Source organism: Jaculus jaculus, chromosome 20, assembly GCF_020740685.1.
Source record: "Jaculus jaculus isolate mJacJac1 chromosome 20, mJacJac1.mat.Y.cur, whole genome shotgun sequence".
NCBI lineage: Eukaryota > Metazoa > Chordata > Mammalia > Rodentia > Dipodidae > Jaculus > Jaculus jaculus.
The window spans coordinates 13,071,891-13,099,743 of record NC_059121.1 but is presented as its reverse complement, the minus strand read 5'-3'; the positions used below and the strand labels follow the sequence as shown (position 1 = coordinate 13,099,743).

The 27,853-nt window shown below is 44.8% G+C and overlaps 1 protein-coding gene across 1 annotated transcript; it reads left to right on the top strand.

Annotated features, from left to right (window-relative positions):
* The first annotated feature begins 4,509 nt into the window (after positions 1 to 4,509).
* On the top strand, positions 4,510 to 22,347 carry Shisal2b (shisa like 2B). The gene is made up of 3 exons (XM_004671185.2): positions 4,510 to 4,700; positions 8,224 to 8,378; positions 22,144 to 22,347. The coding sequence occupies exons 1-3, from the start codon at positions 4,510 to 4,512 to the stop codon at positions 22,275 to 22,277; spliced, it is 480 nt and encodes a 159-aa protein (XP_004671242.1). The 3' UTR covers positions 22,278 to 22,347.
* The last annotated feature ends 5,506 nt before the right edge of the window (positions 22,348 to 27,853 follow it).

The window sequence follows — 27,853 nt, the reverse complement described above, 5'->3', positions numbered from 1 at the left end:
ACTTGCCACCAGCTGGGGATGAAGCACTCAAAACAACTTTTTTTTTATGTTTATGGGGCATAGTCACTTCAAACCCCCAGAGAGAGAGTCTTGACAAGTGGCCAGGCCTTGAACTGCATGTAATCTATGTGCTTCCGCCTCTGGAGAAGCCAGGATTGAGGGCCTGGTCCAACAGACCCAGCTGGCATTTTCTTGCTTTCTTCATTATTATTTTGGATTTTGGGCTGGGGATCAAACACAGAGCCTTACACAGCTATACTAATGCCCTACCAGTGAGCTATGTCCCTTGGCCTTCATTGTTGAGACAGGGGTCCTAAAGCGAGATATCCCAGGCTGGCCTTGAACTCATGATCCTCATGCTTCTGCCTCCCTAGTGCTGGGTTATGGGTGGACATCACCATACCCACCTGGCATTTTCTAGTTGAAAGCAATTTTTGTTTGTTTGTTTGTTTTCAAGGTAGGGTCTCACTGTAGCCTAGGCTGACTTGGAATTCATTACATATACTCAGACTGGATTCGAACTCCCAACATGCCTCCTATCTCAACCTCCAGAGTTAGGGTTAAAGGCATGTGCCACCATACCTGGTTGAAAACCATATTTTGACTCTGCTTTTTTTGGGGGGGAGGCAGCGGGGGTGGTTCGAGGTAGGGTCTTACTTTAGCGCAGGCTGACCTGGAATTCACTATGTAGTCTCAGGGTGGCCTCAAAGTCACAGCAATCCGATCCTCCCACCTTTACCTCCCAAGTGCTGGGATTAAAGGTGTGTGCCACCACGTCCACCGTTGACTCTGCTCTTAAATCTTGCGCTAAAATGTTCTTTTGGGTTGATCTGTAGCTACCTATGGGTACTCTATGCTCAGTGGTATCTGGTAGCTGCAGTCATGACCTTCTGTGTGTTTTGTGTTTTCTTTTCTTCCTTTTTTTCTTTTTGTGGGAATTGGATGGGCTGAAGTGTTGCTATGAATCTCCTGACCAATTTGCATATGTGGTCCATCATGCACTAAAATGTGTTTTTTTTTTGTTTGTTTGTTTTTGTTTTTTTGTGTGTGTGTGTAGTAGACTCTTGCTGTACCTCAGGCTGACCTGGAATTCACTGTGTAGTCTCAGGGTGGCCTCAAACTCACAGTGGTTCTCCTACCTCCACATGTGCTGGGATTAAAGGTGTACACCACCGTGTCTCATCTTATTTTTGTGTTTTATTTTATTTTATTTTTTGAGAGAGAGAGAATTGTTGTGCCAGAGCCTCAGCCACTTCAATCGAACTCCAGACACTTGTGCCACCTAGTGGGCATGTGTGACCTTCCATGTGGCTCACCTTTGTGCATCTGGCTAAGGTAGGATCTGGAAAGTTGTTTGCAGGCAAGAGCCTTAACCACTAAGCTGTCTCTCCAGCCTTGATTGTTGTTTTATAAATATTTTATTTATTTGAGAGAGAAGCGGAGAGAGAGTGGGCACACCAGGGCCTTTAGCCACTGCAAACAAATTCTAGTCACATATGCCACCTTGTACATTTGGCTTATGTGGGTACTAGGGAATTGAACCTTGGTTCTTAGGCTTTACAGGCAAGCACTGCTAAGCCATCTCTCCAGCCCTTGTTTTTGTTTCTGGTTTTGGGCTTTTAATGTTGAGTGGTACTTGCCTGCCATAGAAATCAACCTGAATGGGGCTGGAGAGATGGCTTAGCGGTTAAGCGCTTGCCTGTGAAGCCTAAGGACCCCGGTTTGAGGCTCGGTTCCCCAGGTCCCACGTTAGCCAGATGCACAAGGGGGCGCACGCGTCTGGAGTTCGTCTGCAGAGGCTGGAAGCCCTGGTGCGCCCATTCTCTCTCTCTCCCTCTATCTGTCTTTCTCTCTGTGTCTGTCATTCTCAAATAAATAAATAAAAAATTAAAAAAGAAATCAACCTGAATGTACTTCCACTGGGAAGGGGATTTTTCTCCTAAGTAACAGATCCCTGGAGAAACTCAAGAGCAGGAATGCTATGGCTCAGCAAGAACTTGAACAAGAACTACAAGCCAACAGCAGTCTTTTATGCTCCACTAGGCTTTATTTCTCTCTCTCTTTTACTTGCTTTTTTTTTGTTTACCTTCCTGGCCACATGATGAAATTACACTTCCATGAGAGAGACTTCACTTGGCTTACTTTGGATCAGATCTTTCACGAGACAATTAAACAAATATAATACGAGGCACAACGGGTTCTGGACACTGACGTCAGACAGCACCACGTGGTGATCCCTGAGTGAGGGAAACAGGTAAGCAAGCCTTGTGGGACCCTAGCTCTCTGTCTGAAGTTTCCAAGCACAGGGAGAGAGAACTCAGGTGGAGCCCAGGGGGTTCCTTGAGTTGATAGAACGGAGAGTCCAGGAAAGCCAAAGCCGCCAGAGCTCGCAGGACACGGTTCCAGACAGAAAAGAGAGGTGGGGAGAGAGGAGAGAGTGTAACTGTTGAGATCACTTAAGGTCTCCAGGTGAGGGTTGATCTGTGTGTACCTGTGGGGAACCTCCTGGAAGCCAGGAAAGGAGAGAGAGGGAGGGAGGGAGAGAGAGAGGTGGGGTGGGGACAATCTGTAAGGAAGGCTCCTACGCCGCTGCTGTACTGTGGGTTTCCGACAGCCTCACTGTCACACTCTGTAATTCACAAGATATTGAGTAGACCACTCCGAAGGGAAACATTCAGACCTCCAGACTGCACTGGTCCTGCCTAAGAAAGCTTACAAGGAAACCTGGAAAAGCAGACAGTTTCCAGGTAACTGCATCCCAGAGAATAGCTCAAGAATATTTACAGTCGTACAAAAATATCCAAAACACAAGATAAAGGTCATGACCACGGCCGTCCATTGAAAACCTGGCCTCGGGAAGGAGCAGATGGGGAAGAGGAAGGAAGACAAGTCTCTGCCTCTCTGGGAAAGGACTCGTTACAAGTAAGTATGCATCACTGGTGTTATTTTAAGACCCAACGCACTGCTGAAGGAAATGGGAAGACTGGACAAAAATACCTGATTGAAGGTCTCTTTCTCTGCTTCCATTTCTGTCCCCCTTTCTAGGAGGTTCTCACTTTCTTTACCTTCATCTCTTCTCTTTCCTAGCTTTTCTCTGTTTAGGTGAACACGAAGTGCCACACCAGTATATTTTAAAACACAGCTTTTCTTTTATTGGAGAGAATTTTGTTACTTGATTTTTTACTTATTTGTATTTTTCAAATATTTTATTTATTTGCAAGGAGACAGAAAGAGAGAGGGAAAGATAGGTGTGCCAGGGCCTCTAGCCACTGTCAATAAACTCCAGATGCATGCGCCACTTTTTGAATCTGGCTTTTTACTTGGGTACTTCCTGGGTAATCTGCAGTTGTTAGGCCTTGCAGGTAAGTGCCTTAACCACTTAACCATCTTTCTAGCCCCATTTAGTATATGTTAAAAAACAGGGCCAGTTGTGGTGGTGCAAGCCTTTAATGCTGGTTGAGGTAGGAGGATCACTGTGAGTTCGAGGTCAGCCTGAGGTTATATAGTGAATTCCAGGTCAGCTGGGCTAGAGTGAGCCCCTGCCTTTCAAGAAGCCCAAATCAAATAAACAAACAAAAATAGGGCTTATTTTGGGGAGAATTTTGTTACTTGATTGTGATTTTTCACTTGGCAAATTGTGACCATATATGCTTCTCAAAGGACACCCTGTGTCCCCACTGTTGGATAAGCTCACTTTTAAAAAACATTTTATTTATTTATTTGAGAAAGAGAGATAGACAGAAAGAGAGAATGGGCACTCCAGGGCCTGTAGCCCCTGCAAACAAACTCCAGAAGCGTGCAGTATCTTACGCATCAGGCTTATGTGGGGAATCAAAGCTGGGTCCTTAGGTTTGTCGGGCAAGCTCCTTAACAACTAAGCACCATCCAGTAAGCCCCTTTTTATTTGGCCCCTCCTGGAGACAGTGGTCTGTAGAGTTCAAGACTCTCTTTGCCCAGAAACCACTGTCCCAGGCCTCACTAAATGGACATACATTTGGGTTGCATCTGCCCAGACTGCAAATATGTCTGACACTTCCACTTTTCCCTCTGGGGAGATCTTTCTGGTAGGATGGAGTGGAGTCCCCAGGCTCCTGACCAAGTGAGGGAAAGCGGAGGGGGGTCAGCAGAGCTCAAAGATAGCAGTCAATGGGAGATGTACGGGGGGGGGGGGGAGAGAGAGAGAGAGAGAGAGACAGAGAGAGAGAGAGAGAGGGAGGGAAACAGAGAGAGAGAGAGACAGAGAGAGAGAGAGAGGGAGGGAGAGAGAGAGAGAAGGCGCTGGGCCCTGCAGAGAGGGGGCCATCAGTCAGGAGAGGGAGAGGCAGCGTGGAGCACGGCCGGAGCGCGCAGCGGGGCGCGCCGAGGGAGGCTGAGCGGCGTCCGGACCCCAGCGCCGCCGGCGCGCGCGGAGCGGCCGCGGTCCCCGGTCCCCGGCGCGGGAAGCGGGAAGCGGGAAGCGGGAAGCGGGAAGCGGGCGCGGGACCCGCGGCTCCGCCCGGGCGGCGCGCGATGGGCGAGCCGGGCCGGCTGTGCTCGGGCTACTACAGCCTCAACCACAGCTTCGTGGAGTCCTTCCAGTGTCCCCGGCGCGGCGACGGCGCCGCGCTGCTCTACTGCTGCGGCTTCGCCGACCTCAAGTACTGCTGCAGCGAGCCGGGCAGCTACTTTCCCTACAAGCACAGCTACATGTGGAGCCTCAGGTGCCCCGCGGGGCTGGGCAGGGCTGGGCAGGGCTGGGCAGGGCTGGGCAGGGCTGGGCAGGGCTGGGCAGGACGGGCCGGGCGGGGCGGGGCGGGATGGGCAGGGCAGGGCACAGGGTAGAGCAAGACAGGACAGGGCAGGGCAGGGCAGGGCAGGGCAGGGCAGGGCAGAGTAAGGGGGGCGTCCCACGATGACCAGCTGCAGTGACGGAGGTGTCCCGCCGTCCTGACCCCCGTCCTCTGGCTCCCGGGGCAGGACGCAGGCTCCAGCCTTCCTGGGGGCGCGGGGGTAGAGCCCGCTGCCCCGTCTCGCCGGGGACGGGTCCCCAGGCTGGCGGCCGGGCTCTGCAGGCGGACGGATCAAGCAGTTTTAGTTCCTCCTCTCATGGGTTTGTTCGGACAGAACCCTAGGCCCCTTTAGAGCCCAGGTGGAGGCTTAGTCCCATGTGGAGTGTGGAGAAAGAGCAGTCGACCTGAAAATACCAAAAAAAAAAGAAAGAGGGATGTGTGTGTGTGTATATGTGGGTGACTGCGTGTGAGTGTGTATCTGTGAGTGTGGGTATGTGTGCTCACACGCATGCAACTGGGCTTTGTAACTTACCATCTCGTCAGAGGCCCCCACGCTGAGTCCAGCTGAAGGGACAGCGACGGGCAGCGCTGCACTGGCCGGGGCGACACGCACGGGTAGAGCCTGCCCGGCGCCCGCTGTGCATCCCCTCCTGCGGGGAAGAGACTTCACTTTCAACGCAGTCTTGCTTGTTTTTCCGACAGTGGGAATTTTCCCGGTTGTATTATTTATGCATGCAGTCACTTTCCTTATGAAATGCTTTCCCCTTTTCCACTCTAAAAGACTTGGAACTTCTTTTCTTTTGCCTGAAGAATGAATAGCGGTCTCAAGATCCCAAGTAGGTATAAATTCTTACAAACTGGGACACGCACGCACACGCACACACACACACACACACGTGCAGTAGCAGGAGAGAGACAGACCTGAGTTATTAAGTAGTACAGAATTATTGCACCCAGTCATCCAGAATAATCCAGAATTTGTTACTCATGCAAAGTTTCCATCAAAGAGCAAATTTTGGGCTGGAGGGATGACTTGGTGGTTATGGCATTTGCCTGGGAAGTCACAAGACTGAGGTTCGATTCCCCAGGACTCACGTAAGCCAGATGCACAAGGGGACACACGCATCTGGAGTTCGTTTACAGTGGCTATCTGCCTCTTTCTCTCTCTTAAATAAATAATTTTTTAAAAAAAAACTAAAGAGCAAATGTTATTTGTAGAAGCAGTAACTTTTTCTCTATTGCAAGCTTCAAATAAAGTCTCAAAAAAAGTGATTACCTTCCAATAATTCAACTCACAAAGTTGTGCTTAAGTAGAACAAAATGGCATAAAGTCATGCCAACTGATCTTGGTAGAGTATTTGAGGGAGAGATCTGTATTGCACCAGCCTATCATTGGCCCCTTGGAGGGAGAGTCACAAGAATCTCTGCCTCCAAGTCTTTGAAGGTGTTACTAATGGCAGAAAACACCTCCAGCACAGACTGGCAAATGCCTAAATCAAAATTAAATGGAAATTGTATTCAGGGTTATCAGATATCTAAATGGTTTTAAAGTGACAAGCAACAGAACACTCACAGCCTTCCTCAGATTTCTAAGCACACAAAAAAATGGACAGCCTGCTTGAGGTCCTCAAGCCAGCAGGACAAAAGGGACAATCGGGTCAGTTCCTAGGGAATAGAAGAAACACTGCTTTAACTGAAGGTATCCGTCGGTAGTGTTAAACCCGGTTAAAGCCTGTGAGTTATTGAGCTTTGAGAACCTGATGAGGTGGTAAATTCATTAGAGCTTCATTTCTGGCCTATGCTTTGCTCTTCACTCCTAATTTAAAATATTCCAGCTGCGAAAAATATCACAGAAGTCACAAACTCTTATAATGAGAACCCAAAGCTGCTGGAGAAAGCTTCGCTGCCCCAAGGTGGGCGAGAGCTGGTAAGAGGAAGAAATGCTGCCACAGTGTGACGGCAGCTTGAGACACTCCATCCGGGCAGCTCCTCTCCTGAGTCCGTCCCAGCCCGTCTTTTTCTCCTATAGATCCTTAAACTCGTAGATTCCTCCGGGAATCTTCTCTGGAAATTCAGCAAAATGAGGCTTAGTTGACAGACCTATGCACAGGTTATTAATAAATTTATTATTTATTTATTAAATAAGTTATTTGTTAAAATAGGTATTTTAGGAGATTTCTGGAGTTCCCTCTGCACTCAGAACTTATACCTGGAATTCCACTTGCACCAAGCAATATGCGCATCGTCTGCAGTGGTGACATTGAAATCGCACTGTCTCAGTTCCTACAGACACCGCTTATGACAGAAAGCAAGAACCCACAGGTTTTGTTTATGCTTTCCTTCCCAATTGTATGGGATTTTAAAATGTACCTTAAAAGCTCATGGTACATACATTGAATTTAATTAGGTGGACAATCTTTAATCTACTAAGTTGCTTTTATTTTTCCTTGAAGATGTTTATCAATAGCTGGGTTCTCATCTCAGGAGTCTGGCTGTCTGTCTAACCTTTCTACCTTGCACACCAAATAACATTAGATCAATTACATTCTTATGTATATAGAGGGGTGAACTTAACCCTCTTTGATACAATTTACAAAATTTGGCTTTGGGGGACCTGTAGAGATGGTTTCGTGGTTAAGGTGCTTGCCTATGGAGCCTAAGGATCCAGGGTCAATTCCCTAGGATCCATGTAAGCCACATGCACACGGTGGCACATGCATCAAGAGTTTGTTTACAGTGGCTAGAGGCCCTGGCACCCATTCTCACCCTCTCTTTCTCTGTCTCTAATAAATAAGAAGAATACAAAAAAATGTTGGCTTTGGAAAACAAGTATAATAAAGAGGGTTGTCTATCCATGTGCCCAGTAAGACAATCCCCAAATTTAGATATATAGTTCTTTCTGGGCTCTGCCATAAATTTGCTCAGTCTTCACTATGTGCAGGGCTGCTGCGATGGGGCCAATGTTACCCTCCTTTTCTATCTCACTAATTATTAACCTTCACATTTGAAAGATTCTTAAAAACTCAAGTGTATAAGTTATAATAAAAATTGATTGTAGGGGGCTGGAGAGATGGCGTAGTGGTTAAGCGCTTGCCTGTGAAGCCTAAGGACCTCGGTTCGAGGCTCGGTTCCCCAGGTCCCACGTTAGCCAGATGCACAAGGGGGCGCACGCGTCTGGAGTTCGTTTGCAGAGGCTGGAAGCCCTGGCGCGCCCATTCTCTCTCTCTCCCTCTATCTGTCTTTCTCTCTGTGTCTGTCGCTCTCAAATAAATAAATAAATAAATAAATAATTGATTGTAGGGATTGTAGAAGCAGGGTTTGGTGGCTTACTGCTTGTGCTAGCGGATAGTCTGGGTCGTGAATGACTGAGTGCAACCGTTAGCACCGGCGCCCTCCTCCCAGGCTGTGCACAGAACCAGTTTGTGTGACATGATGGTTTTTCTGTTTTCCTCAGCGTCGGTGCTCTGATCGGACTGGGAATTGCTGCCCTTGTTTTACTTGCCTTTGTCATCAGCGTCTGTGTCCTTTGCTATTTATTTCTCTATACAAAACCTCAAAGACTAGACACGGGCCTTAAACTTCAACACCTGGAGGCTCCTACTCTAGAAGGTAATCAGTACCCGTCATTTGTAACTGCCTACCTGTGCTGTGTCCAAAAGAATAACTCATACCTGGGTGTCATCGTACTGGTAATGGTGAATGCTTTTTTTCTTTTTTTTTAATTAGTTGCTTATGTGTTCTTGTAAAAGTTCACCCTGTGAGTTTTGCAGAGGGTGGAAGAAAGACTGTAAGAGCCACATGTTGGGATGTCATGCCCAGAAACATTGCGCCCCCAACCCAATATCTGACTGTTGCTCTCGCATGGAATAACTTCCAACCCAATGGGGAATACCAGCAACGCCACTGGGAGGGCCCCCAGTGGACTGGAGGCAGAACAAGGTGGAGGATTGCACCAGCACACGATGCATCCATACTAAGGATGTCCACAATAAAAAGTGAATTAAAAAATAGTTCTCCCTGGATCAGGCTTGAGTGATGGAATACTTAAGGGAAATTGTGTCTCAGGAAAAATATGATGTAGCTGTTGATGTGGAAAGAAAATCATGGGTCTAGTAAATTCACTTTAATATAATTATGTCTGTTTCAGTTATCAAGGTTGATCCTCTTGAGAATTTTACATTTTGTTACTTATGTATTTATTGGCAAGCATAGAGATAGAAAGAGAGAGAGAGAGAGAAAAAATGGGTGCAATGGGGCCTCCTGCCATTACATATGAACTCTAGATGCATGCATCACTTTGTGTATATGGATTTACATGAGTACTGGGGAATTGAACCTGGGTATCAGGCTTTGCAAGCAAGCTCTCTCTCCAGCCCTAAAGTTTGGTTATGGAGAGGACCTGTGTGTGTATGTATATGTACATATATATGTATGCATATATGTATATGTATATATATGTATATATACACACACACACATATATATGCATACACACACACACACACATTCGATCCTTGGTGTTGCATTGCTCTACATAGGCAAGTCAGTGGTTTGTCAAGAATTTTCCTGTATGCCTGTAGTGCGCACACTTCAACAGGGCATCAACAATAATTCACAAGCATGTAAAAAGCAGAAAAAGGAATGGAACACACTCTTTATTCCCTGTTGTTGAATAGAATACACACTGTTAATTTATGGGTGCATGCGTATGTGCATAGTATGACCATAAAGTAAAAAGAAATGGTTATATATTGTTTATGGACCCTTATGGGTCTTGCTATGTGCTACATAAATGTCAGTTACTGTAATTATAAAATCATTAAAAAGAATCATTAAACTTTTGTGAAAATAAACTTCCACTAGTGTATTAGAAAGTAATGATCATGATTTATTCTTTTTTCGACCATGGGTCTCACTCTAGACCAGGCTGACCAGGAATTCATTGTGTGGTCTCAGGGTGGCCGCAAACTCACGGCAATCCTCCTACCTACGCCTTCAAGTTCTTGGATTAAAGGCGTGTGCCACCATGACCGATTAATGATCATGAATTTTATTCTGATGTTTATATAGATAGAACATACACTAAGCTAAATACATAGGGAGGAGAGTATATAAACGTAGAATCTATGTATAAATATTTAGAACAATATGCAAGTGTTTATTACTTCCATTTAAAAAGAAAAGGAAAACTGGAGAGATGGCTCAGTGGTTCAGGCACTTGCCTGCAAAGCCTAAGGACCCAGGTGTGATTCTCCAGGTCCCACGGTGAGCCAGATGCACAAGGTGTTGCATGTCTGGAGTTCATTTGCAGTGGCTAGATGCCCTGGCCCGCTTATTCTCTCTCTCTTTCTCTCTGTCTCAAATAAACAAAAATTAAAATAAATTTTAAAACATGTAAAAATAAAAAGGAATATCCTGTTTTGAAAATTGAGGAATGCCTCTGGTAAGGTATTTTAGCTCAATGCTGAAACTTGCCAGGCTTGAGAAGTACTTGGCCTTTGACCTAATTGAATGTGTCATGGCCACCGTCACTAGCTCTAGTCTCCCCTGTAGAGGATGCAAGGGGTCTCCTCTCTGCCGGGTCCTCTGTCACAGAGCAACAGGCCCAGACGCCCCTGGAATTCTCTTCCTGAAGCACTGGTAAAGCCATAGAGGGACCAAATTGATGGGCCATTAGCAGAATTGAGGACAAGTGACTTAGGCCAGTTTTTCCACAGGCAAAGTCATGTTATAAATTAAAGATTATCATATAATCAGCTTATAAAATTAATTTTGTGATAAATTAATAATTATCATATAATCAATTTTTGTTTCAGTTGTTAGATGATTCAAAGCCACAGTTCTTAACTTTTTCTATGCATGAGCATCACCCAGGGACCTTGTTAGATACTCCAGTTTCTGTCTTTTCAAACCACAGCCTTACTTCCTGCTTCTGTCATCATTGTCAAGTTAAGTTCTCCCCACACAGCCCCCGATGGAGCCAGTTACCACCCAAAACGCCACATCACCTCTCTACTCAAACCCTCACTCCTTCCCACCTCTCTCAGTGGGTACCACACTTGACAATGACCTCAGACTTCTGTGATCTGCTCCTTGGGCTCTTATTTCTCTCGTCTCTCCTTGCCAAATCTTATCGCCGCTTTGTTCCTTGAAATTCTGTGCTGGGGCCTTTGCCCACGTTGTCACCACTTCCTCAGGTATCTGCACATCTTACACCTTCGCTTTCAACTTAACAGTCCCCGTTCCCAGGAGTCCCTAATCAATCGCCCCATATACATTTAAAGCCCCCATCCTTGTTGGAGTTTTTCCCCTGAGTATTTAGCACCAACATACCATATGGCTTACAAATCTGTTGTCTGAATGTTCCCCACTCCAACTAGAACCGAGGTTCTAGGAGAGCAATAATTTCTGTGAAGTCTGTTCACACTGACAGCCCCAGTCCTAACACTTAGCAAAGGTTTCTTGAGTGAAACGCCCGGCAGAGCCCTCCGCCTCCATGCCAGTGACTGAAGGGAGGCACCTCGAGAAGCCCTGGCAAGGTTTGTCTTCACTGCAGTCACCAAGCATGAATTGAGAGCTGGCTTCTTTTATCTACTGGACCGTGCTAGATAAAAACTCATTATTTTTTCCTGATTTAGCTCAAGGACTACTCTCACAAATTTTATTTTATATTGGCTCTGGGAACCCAGCAACAGAATTACTAGCTTGTTGATTTCGGCTTATTGCTATTTAGCTGAGGAGGTCTGTTAATGCATTTCTTATAAAGTCAGATAAGACTGCTTTCTTGCAATAAAATATTCACACGCTTCCCCTCTCAAAAATATCATATATATCAAGACAGCAAATTAATTCAATACTCCTTTCCTGAGTACTATTAGTAAGGTAGTGTATTGGATGACTAGTGACTTCCTCTTGCTTTTAAATGAGGTGATTTTGGGCCCTTGAGTTGATTTTTTTATTGTTGTTGTTTTTTTGAGGTAGGGTCTCACTCTCACCCAGGCTGACCTGGAATTCTCTATGTAGTCTCAGGGTGGCCTCGAACGCATGTCGATCCTCCTACCTCTGCCTCCTCAGTGCTGGGATTAAAGGCATGTACCACCACACCCAGCAGAGTTATTTTGTTTTATTTTATTTGTTGGAGGGGGGGGGAAGACAAAGGTCGGAGGGAGAAAGAGAGAGAGGGAGAGAGAGAGAAAGAAAGAAAGGAGAGAGAACGGGCACGCCAGGGCCTCTTGCAACTGTAAATGAACTCCAGGCTCATATGCCACTTTGTGTATCTGGCTTTACATGTGTACTGGGGAATCAAACCTTGGGTTGATTATTTCAGATCACACACAGTGGAGAGCAGAAAACAACAGAGGCAATGCACATGCCACTGGATAGGAAGAGGAACTGAGTTCTACTCGGAGCGACTGGGAGGGGACAACTAAGCGCAGCAGCACCGTTTGCTGAATGTGGCCAACCCCCTCCCCCCTCCCGTGGTTCTCCCTCCTAGTAGTAGTTCAAGCCAGTGTTCCAGCTACTGATAAAACAAGTTTGGGGCATTGTTGCATTTAACGAGTGTCTTAAAGCATAGAAACACGATGAACTGTTTGCATAACAAATCAAGCAGCTGAACAGCCCATCACGGGGAGGCTGGATTCACCCACTTTTCAATCAGAACTACCTGTTCTTACAGCATGGTTACAGTCAGCTTCACACGGCTGCCAGAAAGCACCTGATCAAAAGCAGTTTGTGGGAGGACAGGGTTTGTTTTGGCTTACAAACTCAAGGAGAAGCTCCATGATGGCAGGGGAAAACATGGCGTTAGCAGAGGCTGGACATCGCCTCCTCACCAACATCACACAGACAACAGAGGTAGGAGCGTGTCAAACCCTGGCGAGGGGAAGCTGGTTATGACACCCAACAACACACTGCCTCCTAGAGGATCCAGTTCTCTAATTGCCACCAGCTGGGGACCTAGTATCCAGAGCACATGTCTTTTTTTTTTAATTTTAAAAATTTCTTTATTTGAGAGTGACAGACAGAGAGAGAAAGAGGCACAGAGAAAGAAAGAGAGAATGGGCGCGCCAGGGCCTCCAGCCACTGCAAACAAACTCCAGACGCGTGCGCCCCCTTGTGCATCTGGCTAACTTGGGTCCTGGGGAATCAAGCCTTGAACTGGGGTCCTTAGGCTTCACAGGCAAGTGCTTAACCGCTAAGCCATCTCTCCAGCCCCAGAGCACATGTTTATGGGGGACACCTGAATCAAATGACCAGAAGCACCAATCTGTTATTATTTTATTTATTTTAGATTAATTTTTATAATGGAAGCTCTTTTCAATATATATTTTAGGGCTGGATAAATGGATTAGGGGTTAAGGTGTTAGCCTGTGAAGCCAAAGGACCCAGGTTCAATTCCCAGGACCCATGTAAGCCAGAGGCACAAGGGGCACATGCACCTGGAGTTCATCTGCAGTGGCTGGAGGTCCTGGCATGCCCAGTCTCTCTGTGTCTGTCTCTCTTCTCTCTCTGCTTGCAAATAAATAAATAAAAAGGAAAAAATATTTATATATATTCTTTAAATAGTCTATGAGGAATTGTTCTTGTGCATATATTAAAATTGATTTATGGTTCTAGAGTTTTCTTTTACTATAAATGACAATAATTATGGGTGATACTGTAAAGATTTTTTTCCTCAGTGTATTTTGTTCTATTGTGTTTCATTTTTAAATATAGACAACTTAATGTTTTATACACTTTGATCTTGAAAAATCAGATCTCTCTCTCGTGGTGTCTACAGATTTAAAGGGACTATCTCCCTTGCTCATGCTTAGAGAGCACCCATGGTTGAACAATTGGTGGCTTTTTAAATGTGTGTGTGTTGCATGTGCAAGCAAATGGAGAGGGAGAGAGAGAGAAAGAGAGAGAGGGAGAGAGAGAGAGAGAATGAATGTGGGTGTACCAGGCCTTTAGACACTACAAATTTCAGATGCACATACCACTTTGTGCATTTGGCTTTATGTGGGTACTGGGAAATCAAACCTGGATTGTTAGGCATTGCATACTAGCACCTTACCCACAGCGCCATCTCTTCAGCCCCTTTATTTTATTTTAAAAATGTTTTATTTATTTATTTGTAAGGAGGGAGGGAGAGAGAGGGGGGCAGAGAGAGAGAGAGAGAGAGAGAGAGAAAGAGAAAGGTGGCTTTTAAATTATATCCTGTAACTTCTCTTTCTTTCTTTTTAACTTTTGTGTTTTGATTATGCACACTCCAAATGCCAATATTTCAAAGGATACTGTGGCTTCATTATCTTGTCTGAGACGTTCAGTTCCTAAGTAAAGATGGCTGTGTGAAGACGCTCCTGGGGGCGGGGGGGGGGGGGGTAAGAGCTCATTTCAAAGCCCTGGAAGAATAGTCAAGGCTAATGGAAGAGCATTTGGAGAGATGAGGTCTTAAATTCCTGCTTCTCAAATATTTGCATTGGAGAACTCTTTTAAGGTTTCTCAGGAAGAAGCTCCAGTTCCTGGAATGCTTAGGGTTATTGTACAAAAGGTCTGCCTTAAGCCTTATGACTTTAGTAATGCGAAGCTTTCTGTGTTTAAAGGGAATGGGATGTTTCAATTAACTTCATCAGATAATGGTTTGCTTTCCCCTGATGGCGTGTTCAGCCACCCACATCTGAGTACAATGGCACACAAGCTTGTATTCACGCTGTGGCTCTGGATGTCCATTGATACCTTGGGGCTGTGGTGGTGATGAGAGTGAGCAAAAAGAGGGGCTCTTAGAAGCAGTTTTTGATAGAAATCAGAAAGGCAAATATTAGGAGAGCCCACCCAGAAATAATAACCTTGGGCTGGAGAGATGGCTTAGTAGTTAAGGCACTTGACTGTGAAGCCTAAGGACCCAGGTTCAACTTCCCAGAACCCATGTAAGCCAGATGCACAAGGTGGTGCATGCATCTGGAGTTTGTTTGCAGTGGCTGGAGGCCCTGGCATGCCCATTCTATCTGCTTCTCTCTCTCCAATAAATAAGTAAATAAAATGTTTTTTTTTAAAGGAAATAATAATCTTAAGTTTGCATTTGGTGGTCTCTTTGGAAAGGCAGATGATGGAAATTAAAATCAGTAACAAATTACACATAGAATGCTGAGGAAGTAAATTAGAAAATCATGTAACCATTTATTTTTTTCTGTGAAGTAAATAGGACTTGGGGGCTGGAGAGATGCTTAGCGGCTAAGATACCTGCTTGAAAAGCCTGACAGCCTGGGTTTGATTCCCCAGTATACCTGTAAAGCCAGCTGCACAAAGTGGTGCATGTGTCTGGAGTTTGCCATGGAACTGGCCCTGGTGCATCCATTCTCTCTCTCTTTCTTTCTCTGCTTGCAAATAAATTTTAAAAAATACTTTAAAGCTAGGAATTGGACAAGCTTTGAATGGCCTGTCATATTTCGGCTTAAATGCTTTTGCTTTTTCAGAAAGGAAAAAATTCTTACAGTTCATGTTCTTTGTAAGAAACTTAGAAAATGCAGAAACTAATAGAATTTATCATGTCAGCACAGAGAGATAACAGATACTCCCACTGTGATGGTGAATTTCCTTCATAGTTTTGGTATACATCTATAGATACATGTATATATAAAAATGGGAAAAAAATGGTGGTCATGGTACCACAAGGCTGTAATTACAGCACTCAGGAGGGGGAGGCATGAGGATGGTAAGTTTGAAACCAGCCTGGTCCACAGTGTCACCTTCTTCCCTCTGTACCCCTATTCTTTTTTAAAAAAAATTTTGTTCATTTTTATTTATTTATTTATTTGAAAGTGACAGAGAGAAAGAGGCAGATAGAGAGAATGGGTGCACCAGGGCTTCCAGCCACTTGCAAACGAACTCTGGACACGTGCGCCCCCTTGTGCATCTGGCTAACATGGATCCTGGGGAATCGAGCCTCGAACTGGGGTCCTTAGGCTTCACAGGCAAGCGCTTAACAGCTAAGGCATCTCTCCAGCCCTGTCCCCCTATTCTTAAGCTTTTAGTTCTTGTTGTTTTCTTTTGAGGCAGGATCTCACTCTAGGCTGACCTGGAACTCACTCTGTAGCCCAGGCTGGCCTTGAGCTCATGGCAATCCTACCTCCGCCTCCTGAGTGCTGGGATTAAAGGTGTGTGACCATACCTCACTCAAGCTTGTTTTTTTTTTTAAACTACATGTTGACACCTTTTCTTTTTTTTTTTTTTTTGCAATAAATGCCTTTGCATTTGTTTAAACCCATTTTATCACTTTCACCAAGTACAGCTTTTAATTTTGATATAATTTCATATTTATGGAAAAGTTCTAAGGAAAGTTTTACCCAGATTTACTAAATTACTATTATTATTTGAATTTTTTTGGGGGGGTAGGGTTTTATTCTAGCTTAAGCTGACCCAGAACTCACTCTGTAGCTCCAGGCTGGCCTCAAACTCTCCTACTTTAGATTCATGAGTGCTGGGACTAAAGGCATGTTACCATTTCTGTCTTTGTTGTAAAAAATATTTTATATATTTATTTGCAAGCAGACAAAGATGTGGGGAGTGAGAATGAGAATGACAGGGGCTTGGTGCACTAAGGCATCTAGCCACTGGGGGAAAAAAAAACAACAAAACTCCAGATGCATGTGCCACTTTGTACATCTGGCTCTATGTGGGTACTGGGGCTCAAACTCAGGCCATCAGGCTTTGTAAGCAAGTGCTTTTAACTACTGAGCCATCACTCCAGTCCCCATTACCACCTTTAAAAAAAATAGTTTATTTATTTGAGAGAGATGGGTGGGAAGAGAAATAGGCAGGTAGAGAAAGATAATGGGCACACCAGGGCCTCCCCAGCCACTGAAAACAAATTCCAGAGGCATGTGACCCTTGTGCATTTAGCTTACGTGGGTCCTGGGGGAATCAAACCTGGGTCCTATGGCTTTGCAGGAAAGTGCTTTAGCTGCTAAGCCATTTCTCCAGCCCATTGTTAATTAACTTTTAATTGTTAATGTTTTGTCTCATTTGTTCCATCATTGGAACTCTGTATTTTTTCCAAACTCTCTGACTTTAAGGCTATAAATAAATAGGTCAGTGTGCATTTTCTAAGAATAAAGATTTGCTCCTGTGTAATTACCATGCATACATCAAAGTTAGCAAGTCTAGTATGAATATGGGAATATATGTGATTTGGAATTTATATGCAAACTTTGCTACTCTCCTTAGTAGCTAATTAATTTTTATCTAGGATCTACAGTATTATATCTATAATTAGTTTTTCCTTTGGTTCTCCACCTGTCTTTTATAACTCTGCTAGTTTTGAGAATTAAAGACTAGCTCTTTTGTGCAATGTTCCCCAGTTTATGCATGCCTGATGTTTTCTTGTGATTATATATTTTTATGGAACACCACAGAAGGTGGAGTCCCAGGGCACCCTGGGAAGCACACTCTCTTGACTTGCCCCATAGGTAAAGTGGCATTAACTTGCAATACTTGGTTAAGGTTGTAGATACGGGATCCATGCATGGTGAAGTTGCTATTTCCATGAAAATGTCCTGTTCCTCTTCAACTTTCACCCCCTCAGTGATGACTCTTGACAACATTACTCCAGTGTTTATAAAGTGATAGTTTTCTAGCTGCATTATACCATCCACACTTACTCGTTATTTCACAGCAGTGACTTTCCTTATTCCCTCAGTCCATTTGTGCTGCTGTCACTAAGTAGTTTCCACTGTGTAGTTTATAAAGAAAATTTGACAATTCCAGAGGCATGCAATTTGCCTTTTTATCTTTCAACTGAGTCAGTTGTCCAAATATATATTACATATATATATCAAAATATAAATTACATATATATATATATATATATATACACATATATACATACATATATATATAATTTTGGGGGGGGTGTTTTTGGAGGTTGGGTCTCACATTAGCCCAGGCTGACCTGGAATTCACTATGTAGTCTCCAGGGTGGCCTTGAACTCAGTGATCCTCCTACCTCTGCCTCCCAAGTGCTGGGAATAAGGGCATGCACCACCATGCCCGGATGTCCAAATATTTACTGGTCAACCTATGTATCTCTTGTCAATGGTCACTTATCATAAACAAAATTAGCACGTCATATGGTCTCTTCTCAGACTTCCTGTCCTGTTACTGTTTATTTAAAAAAAAATTAAAAATAATTTTCTTTATTTATTTAAGAGAGAGAGACAAAGAATGGGCATGCCAGGGCCTCTAGCCACTGCAAACGGACTCTAGATGCATGTGCTCCCTTCTGCATCTGGCTTATGTCAGTTCTGGGGAGTCAAACCTGGGTCCTAAGGCTATACAGGCAAGTGCCTCAACTGTTAAGCTATCTCTCCAGCCCTGTTTCTTCTTGTTATAATAATAGACTATAAAAATGATTCTTGTTATATTATTTTATGTTGGATTATGCTAGATCCTATGTCCTACCTTCCATTGTTTCCCTTTCAGTTTCAGTTTGATTTTCTTGTAATGTTCAATCTTCCAAATAAACTTCTGAATCATATTCTCAAATTTTACAAACCCAAGTGATAGTTTGAAGCCTTTTTTTTTTTTTTAATTTTTAGATAGGGTCTCACTATAGCCCAGGCTAACCTGGATGGAACTCACTCTGTAGGTCCAGACTGGCTTTGAACTCACAGTGATCCTCCTACCTCTGCTTCCCTAGTGCTGAGATTAAAAGCATGGGTCACCATGCCTTTATACCAAATTTACAGATCGATTTGGGAGTCACTCTTCTAAATACTTAATACTTCCCAAGAACAAAGTCAGCTGAATGTTTATGAATGAGGGTGCTGAATTACTTAGCAATACTTCTTTGTTTCACAAAGGTTTGTAAAAATTCTTTGACCCTTTAGTAAGAAAATGGTATGAGTTGGACTCAATGCCATAAAAGCCATCTCTATCCCTAGAAAAGACCTTTCAGTTAAAAAAACAAGCTAGGAATTTGACCCAGTTCCTAGAGCATAGGAACTAAGTGAAAGAGAACTACCATGACACTGATGTTTGTGAGGGCTGAATGACCCCTGGGGTGCAGGGTCAGGAGACCCTAGCTGATGTTGGAAACAGTAAGGAACACAAATGACAGCTTTTCATTGTCAGATATTTATGGCCAGGCATGGTGGTGTATCCCAGCACTCAGCAGGCCCAGGTAAGAGGATCCTGAATTCCAGGCCAGCTTGGGCATCACAGTGACACCTTGCCTCAAAAATAAAAGGAGGAAACGCCACCACAAAATCATAAGCAAACCGCTTTGGGGTTCAGATTGGAGACTGCTTTATTGTACTGGTGGCCCAGCTGAACCAGCAGTTCAAAGCTGCTGTGGGACTTGGGGATGGCAGCAGTGGAACCAGGTTGTGCCACACAGTCAGAGGTTGGTGACAGTGCTGCCGGAGAGGTCAAACCCACAGGGGTTCATTCCTGGCATTCTTCTTCTTTTCTTTTGAGAGAGAAAGGGAGGGAGGGAGAGAGACAGAGAATGGGTTGGGTGCTCCAGGGCCTGTCAGACGCTGTGAGGAACTCCAGATGTGTGCGCTCCCTGTGGGCATGAGAGGCAGGCATTGCACGCTTGCGTCACTGCTGCATCTGGCTATGCGTGGGAACTGGAGGATTGGAACAGAAATTCTTGGGCTTTGCAGGCAAGCGCTTTAACCACTAAGCCATCTCTCCAGACATGTGGCATTTTTCTGATGGCCCTTTGGCCATTAAGAACTCAGTTCACAGTAGCATACACTGATCCTGGTGACATCAGCTGCGGAAACACACGCACCTTTAACTGTTACCAGAACATGCAAATTGGCCTTGTGTGATAGCAGATAGATTTTATTTGATGACCTGCATTTCAGTTTTGACAGACACAAAAGCTGTAACTTAAATGTAGGTCTATGAAACATAGAGCTAAAGGGAGGGTGAGATTTACAAATAGTGACTGAAATATAAAGAAGTCAGAATGAGGCTGGAGAGGTGCTCAGCCTTTACAACCCTTGCCTGCAAAGCCCAAGAACCAAGGGTTCGATTCCCCAGGACCCACATAAAACCAGATGCACAAAGTGGCGCATGTATCTGGAGTTGGTTTGCAGTGGCTTGAGGCCCTGGAGTGCCCATTCTCTCTCTTTCTCCTTGCAAATAAATAAATGAATTTTTTAAAAGAGGATGGAAGAGGGAAGCAAGCCACAAAGAACTGATGTCAAGGTAGGAAAGAACTGTGATGCCAGGACTTGGCAGTCTGTATCCAACGGAAGAAACACAAGGATTACGTAAGGAAAACGCCATGTGCAACAAATCCTTGGGAGATGAATGCTATTACAGAGTTCTTACTTAAAGCCAAATTCATGTTGCGACGTTGCGATAGCAGGGGCAGCTAGCTGTCTTTATCCCTACTTTGCTAGTCAGACAATTTCCACTTTATTAAGGGAGCACACTTTACATTTTCCAAGAGTCCAGATGGACTCTCTGGTCACTAAGGTGCCGCTCTCTGCAGTTGTTCTGTTCCCCACTTACTTTAAGTTATTGGCTAGAAATCCGTTGAAAGAGCCTTTGGATTTTCATCAGCTGCAGGAAAAGAGTGAATACAAGAGTGGCCTGGTGTGTGCTTACTGTAACAGATCTTTTCTGTTCCCTCAGGAAATTGGTTTGTTAGGGGGACTGCTTTGGCCTAAGAAGCCAAACTAGAAAATTATCCTTGTATCTCCTACTCCCTAGAATGATTTGGTAGCTAAGAAAACGAGGAAGAGCCAGGGAATGAGGTCTTTACAAGTCCTAGTGATAGATCTCCAATACTGGAGTGTACTTTGACAGCCTGTACAACCCAGAGAGAATTTTGTTAAATTCCTTTGGCTGTTTGCCACAGAAAAACACGATGGAAACCAGCTGTCAGGATAGCGACAACTAAGAACCCTTCCTGTGCCCCCAAAAGGAGTAGACTAGTAATAACATCCTGAGTCCTTTTCCCATAAAAATAAATAAAACCTGGCCAGGGTGGTACACATGCCTTTAATCCCAGCACTTGGGAGGCAGAGGTAGGAGGACTGCTGTGAGTTCAAGGCCACCCTGAGACTACATAGTGAATTCCAGGTCAGCCTGAGCTAGAGTGAGACCCTACCTTGAAAAACAAACAAATAAATAAAGCATGGAAAAAAATTAAAAATCTTATGACCTTAACCATGTAAAAAGTTTTGGAAACCTGCGGATTGAATTAATCAATGTTAACTTTTATGCTTCCAGGAATTTAAAAAATAATCATCAAAAATTTAGAATCTTGGCCTGAAGAAATGGCATATTGGTTAAGGCACTTGCCTGCAAAGCCAAAGGACCCACGCTCAATTCCCCAGGACCCATATAAATCAGATACACACCTCTGGAGTTCATTGCAGCTGCTGGAGGCCCTGGTTCACCCATTCTCTATCTGCCTTTCTTTCTTTCTTTCTTTCTTTCTTTCTTTCTTTCTTTCCCTCCCTCCCTCCCTCCCTCCCTCCCTCCCTTCCTTCCTTCCTTCCGTCTTGCTTTTTCTCTCTCTCTCAAATAAATACATAAAAATAAAAAAATTAGGGCTGGAGAAATGGCTTAGCAGTTAAGCGCTTGCCTGTGAAGCCCAAGGACCCCGGTTCGAGGCTCAGTTCCCCAGGTCCCATGTTAGCCAGATGCACAAGGGGGCGCACGCGTCTGGAGTTCGTTTGCAGAGGCTGGAAGCCCTGGCGTGCCCATTCTCTCTCTCTCCCTCTATCTGTCTTTCTCTCTGTGTCTGTTGCTCTCAAATAAGTAAATAAAAAAAATTAGATTCTTAATTGCATATATGTTTAAAATACAAATGCAACAATGCCTGGAACAACAGTTTCTTGATTATAAATTTGTTAGTGTAAGTTCTGTTGAGCCAAGACCTACACTCCTCAGCTTATAACACACATATGTACACGCAGTGTGTGAACGGGATTGTGGTCTAAATGTGTTCAGTTTTAAAAAATCAAATCAAAATCGCTTGTGATGGCAAAGCCTTCAGATTGTTGCAAATTATTATGATTGGCTTTAATGGAAGTCTTCACTTTATACATAAGATAGGGACAGATATTTTTATTAAGTGACCTAGAAATTGGTAACTTCTTATTTAAAGGTGTGGTTTTCTCATAGAAGCATGAAGAAATGAAAGGTAAGCATGGAAACACAATTTCTATTCCTATAACCATTTCTCTTTACTTTCAGGAGTGGCTCAAAACAACTTAAATAGACTCTGTTCTTACCACCTACATATTATTTTCAGGATGATGATGGGTTTTCAATGTTGTTAAAACAATGTAAGAACTTTAAAAAAACAGATTTTATATCACCGGTTTGGAAATTATTTCATTTTTGTTGTTTTGTGTACTTACAGGCAACTTAAATAGAAAAACCAAAGGCCTCATTTCGAATATAACATCAAATTCGACAGATGAAGTATCTTATGAAGCTGATGATATCATTCAAGAAAAGACAATGGATGCACCACAAGTCAATATTACCTACTAAAAACCCCATGTTCCAAAAGCTTGCTGGAGAGATGGGACAGTAAGAATAAAGAATGCATTTCAAACCATAATTTCAAATGTTGCTTTTTCAATAGTCACCACTCATAAGCAAGACACAGCTGCGTTTTTAATAAACTAATTTATGAAACACTCATGACTGTTGATAGATTTTCATGTGTTCATTGAACTGATCTTTATTTGTTAAGATGTTTCTGTATTACAGGAAATTATTCTAATTTCTTTCAGAAGAAACTAAAGATTTTACTGATAACAGATGAAACAAACCTACCTCAATGAGGAACAATGAGTTTGTGTAACATCACCAATATTTCAATTATTTAAAAGAGGCAATTACTTTTATAAGAGATGATACTAGGTAAACTCATCTTGAGGGGAACTGTCCTACAAATGAGAGATTCCTAGCGGGGTGTGGTGGCACACGCCTTTAATCCCAGCACTCGGGAGGCAGAGGTAGGAGGACTGCTGAGAGTTTGAGGCCACCCTGAGACTACAGAGTGAATTCCAGGTCAGCCTGAAATAGAGTGAGACCCTACCTTGAAAAACAAAACAAACAAACAAAAAAACAAATTAGAGATTCCTTAGACTCTTAAAGAATTCAACCTTTTTGGAGGATTTCTCTGGGGACAAAAGTGTAATTCATTACCTTCATAAATGTTAACATTCAATAACAAAAGCATCACATGGCTTAATTTGTATGGTTTAGCACTTTCTATATTTCAAGGGGTAATTTCAATTTTTTAAATTTTTTTTTAATTTTAGAGAGAGATTGAGAAATGGCATACCAGGGCCTCAGCCACCGTAAACCAATGGCAGATGCTTCTGTCACCTAGTGGGCATATGCAGCCTTGCACTTGCCTCACCTTTGTACGTCTGGCTTACGTGGGATCTGGAGAGTTGCACGTGGGTCCGTAGGCATCACAGGAAAGTGCTTTAAGTGCTAAGCCATCTGTGGTGGTTTGATTCAGGTGTCCCCCATAAACTTAGGTGTTGTGAACGTTAGCTTCCCAGCTGATGGTATTTGGGAATTAATGCCTTCTGGAGGGAGTGTATTGTTGGGGGCGGGCTTATGGGCTTTATAGCCAGTTTCCCCATGCTAGTGTTTGGCACACTCTCCTGTTGCTATGGTCCACCTTATGTTGGCCAGGGGGTGATGTCCACCCTCTGCTCATGTCATTGTTTTCCCCTGCCATCATGGAGCTTCCCCTCGAGCCTGTAAGCCAAAATAAATCTTTTTCCCAGAAGCTGCTCTTGGTTGGGTGATTTCTACCAGCAATGTGAACCTGACTGCAACACCATCTCTCCAGACCTCAAGGGGTAATTTTAATGAAAATCCTTTGTTGATCAATTCCCAAAGATTTTCTATAATTAAGTTATAAAATAAGCAAGTTCTCTGGTTCCATCTAATGTTATCACAATACCATCTAGAGAAACAACAACACTGGTTTCTGAAAATTATAAATGCCTTAAAAGATTTTTATCCACCAGTGAGGAATTCAATAGGATAATATATCTTAGATTTTAAAAATTAATTTGTGAGAAAAGAGACAGAGGGAAGGAGGGAGAAAAGGGAAGGGAGGGAGAAAACTCTAGACACATGTGTCACTTTGTGCATCTGGCTTTGTGTGGGTACTACAGAATCCAACCTAAAAAGGGCAGGCTTTGCAAGCAAGTGCCTTTAACTGCTGAGCCATCCACCAAGCCCAAGAAAAATAATTTTAAGCCAGCTCCATTACACACACCTACTGCATTGTGCAAAGTTTCTCATTTGGAAGACCAGTCTTTCAAAATGTGCCAAATATGGCTACTCTGGCTTGATACAAGAAAATTCTTTACTGTTCATATGCATGCAAAGCTCAGGGTTGAAGCCTTTTTCAACAGGAAGCTGTCAAAATGTTTACTGTGACTGATGAAAATATTTTTAATTTTTATTTATTATTAGAGACATGGGGAGGGGGAGAATGGGCATGCCAGGGCCTATAGCTACTGCAAACGAACTCCAGATGCATGCACCACCATGTGCACCTAGCTTACATGGGACCCAGAGAATCGAACCTGGGTCCTTGGGCTTCATAGGCGTGTGCCTTAACCACTAAGCCATCTCTCTAGCCCTGATGAACATCTTTTAGTGTAGCATGATGTAAGAACAGTGTCTGAGGCGATAAAAATGTTCTATCACCTGCACTGTCTAGTAGCTGGCCCCTGTCAGATGTGGCTACAGGGCACTTGAAATGTGGCCAATGTAATGGAAGAGGTACCTGTTTCTTTCATGAATTTGACTAATTTAAATAAGCATTTGTGGCTACTTTGGCAGGATAGTCGCTGTCATCCTGGCATTCTATTACTTGAGTTGGGTTTCCCATTCAAAAATAGCAAAATTATGGCAAGGTTTAAATGCTAAAATGTGGGCTAGATTATGACATAAATGAAACTAAGCCCCAATAACTTAATATCTTCCTTAAAAGTCTTTAATTGTGTTTTGTCACAGCAAGGCCAGGTCTCCTCATTCACACCTGACATACGACCCACCAGCAAGGCCAGTCTCCTCATTCACACCTGACATACGACCCACCAGCAAGGCCAGTCTCCTCATTCACACCTGACATACGACCCACCAGCAAGGCCAGTCTCCTCATTCACACCTGACATAAGACCCACCAGCAAGGCCAGTCTCCTCATTCACACCTGACATACGACCCACCAGCAAGGCCAGTCTCCTCATTCACACCTTACATACGACACCCCAGCAAGGCCAGTCTCCTCATTCACACCTTACATACGACCCACCAGCAAGTCCAGTCTCCTCATTCACAACTTACATACGACACCCCAGCAAGGCCAGTCTCCTCATTCACACCTGACATACGACCCACCAGCAAGGCCAGTCTCCTCATTCACACCTTACATACGACACCCCAGCAAGGCCAGTCTCCTCATTCACACCTGACATACAACCCACCAGCAAGGCCAGTCCCCTCATTCACACCTGACATACGACCCACCAGCAAAGCCAGTCTCCTCATTCACACCTGACATACGACCCACCAGCAAGTCCAGTCTCCTCATTCACACCTGACATACGACCCACCAGCAAGTCCAGTCTCCTCATTCACACCTGACATACGACACACCAGCAAGTCCAGTCTCCTCATTCACAACTTACATACGACCCACCAGCAAGGCCAGTCCCCTCATTCACACCTGACATACGACCCACCAGCAAGGCCAGTCCCCTCATTCACACCTGACATACGACCCACCAGCAAGGCCAGTCTCCTCATTCACACCTGACATACGACTCCCCAGCAAGGCCAGTCTCCTCATTCACACCTGACATACGACCCACCAGCAAGGTCAGTCCCCTCATTCACACCTTACATACGACCCACCAGCAAGGCCAGTCCCCTCATTCACACCTGACATACGACCCACCAGCAAGGCCAGTCCCCTCATTCACACCTGACATACGACACCCCAGCAAGGCCAGTCTCCTCATTCACACCTGACATACGACCCACCAGCAAGGCCAGTCTCCTCATTCACACCTGACATACGACACCCCAGCAAGGCCAGTCTCCTCATTCACACCTGACATACGACCCACCAGCAAGTCCAGTCTCCTCATTCACAACTTACATACGACCCACCAGCAAGGCCAGTCTCCTCATTCACACCTGACATACGACCCACCAGCAAGGCCAGTCTCCTCATTCACACCTGACATACGACCCACCAGCAAGTCCAGTCTCCTCATTCACACCTGACATACGACCCACCAGCAAGGCCAGTCTCCTCATTCACACCTGACATACGACCCACCAGCAAGGCCAGTCTCCTCATTCACACCTGACATACGACCCACCAGCAAGTCCAGTCTCCTCATTCACACCTGACATGCGACCCACCAGCAAGTCCAGTCTCCTCATTCACACCTGACATACGACCCACCAGCAAGGCCAGTCTCCTCATTCACAACTTACATACGACACCCCAGCAAGGCCAGTCTCCTCATTCACACCTGACATACGACCCACCAGCAAGGCCAGTCTCCTCATTCACACCTGACATACGACCCACCAGCAAGTCCAGTCTCCTCATTCACAACTTACATACGACCCACCAGCAAGGCCAGTCTCCTCATTCACACCTGACATACGACCCACCAGCAAGGCCAGTCTCCTCATTCACAACTTACATACGACCCACCAGCAAGGCCAGTCTCCTCATTCACACCTGACATACGACCCACCAGCAAGGCCAGTCTCCTCATTCACACCTGACATACGACCCACCAGCAAGGCCAGTCTCCTCATTCACCCCTGACATACGACCCACCAGCAAGGCCAGTCTCCTCATTCACAACTTACATACGACACCCCAGCAAGGCCAGTCTCCTCATTCACACCTTACATACGACCCACCAGCAAGGCCAGTCTACTCATTCACACCTGACATACGACCCACCAGCCAGGCCAGTCTCCTCATTCACACCTGACATACAACCCACCAGCAAGGCCAGTCTCCTCATTCACAACTTATATACGACACCCCAGCAAGGCCAGTCTCCTCATTCACACCTGACATACGACTCACCAGCAAGGCCAGTCCCCTCATTCACACCTGACATACGACCCACCAGCAAGGCCAGTCCCCTCATTCACACCTGACATACGACCCACCAGCAAGGCCAGTCTCCTCATTCACACCTGACATACGACACCCCAGCAAGGCCAGTCCCCTCATTCACACCTTACATACGACCCACCAGCAAGGCCAGTCTCCTCATTCACACCTGACATACTACCCACCAGCAAGGCCAGTCTCCTCATTCACACCTGACATACGACCCACCAGCAAGTCCAGTCTCCTCATTCACACCTGACATACGACACCCCAGCAAGGCCAGTCTCCTCATTCACACCTGACATACGACCCACCAGCAAGGCCAGTCTCCTCATTCACACCTGACATACGACCCACCAGCAAGGCCAGTCTCCTCATTCACACCTGACATACGACCCACCAGCAAGGCCAGTCTCCTCATTCACACCTGACATACAACCCACCAGCAAGGCCAGTCTCCTCATTCACACCTGACATACGACACCCCAGCAAGGCCAGTCTCCTCATTCACACCTTACATACGACCCACCAGCAAGGCCAGTCTCCTCATTCACAACTTACATACGACCCACCAGCAAGGCCAGTCTCCTCATTCACACCTTACATACGACCCACCAGCAAGGCCAGTCTCCTCATTCACAACTTACATACGACCCACCAGCAAGGCCAGTCCCTCATTCTTCCCTTCATGCTTCTTGTTCCAGCACTGTCAGGAGCCACCAGAACCCCTTCCCTTCCCTTCAATGATACAGCTGTTCAGGGATAACTTTTCCCAGATGGCCCTGTCTCATTGCTCCAAACTAACTTAGGTGGCCATCACTGCTTCTTTAAACCCGTCTTCAGGTCAATTACTGTATTTATCATACATATGCATATATTAATTACATTTCTCCTGTTACCTAGACTGTGAACTCCTTCAGGGAAGCAAATATGTCT

Coding starts and splice junctions, on each gene's coding strand:
- Shisal2b (XM_004671185.2), top strand. CDS start 4,510: ATGGGCGAGCCGGGCCGGCTGTGCTCGGGCTACTACAGCCTCAACCAC. Junction 4,701..8,223: donor AGCTACATGTGGAGCCTCAG/GTGCCCCGCGGG, acceptor TGTTTTCCTCAG/CGTCGGTGCTCTGATCGGAC. Junction 8,379..22,143: donor GGAGGCTCCTACTCTAGAAG/GTAATCAGTACC, acceptor GTGTACTTACAG/GCAACTTAAATAGAAAAACC.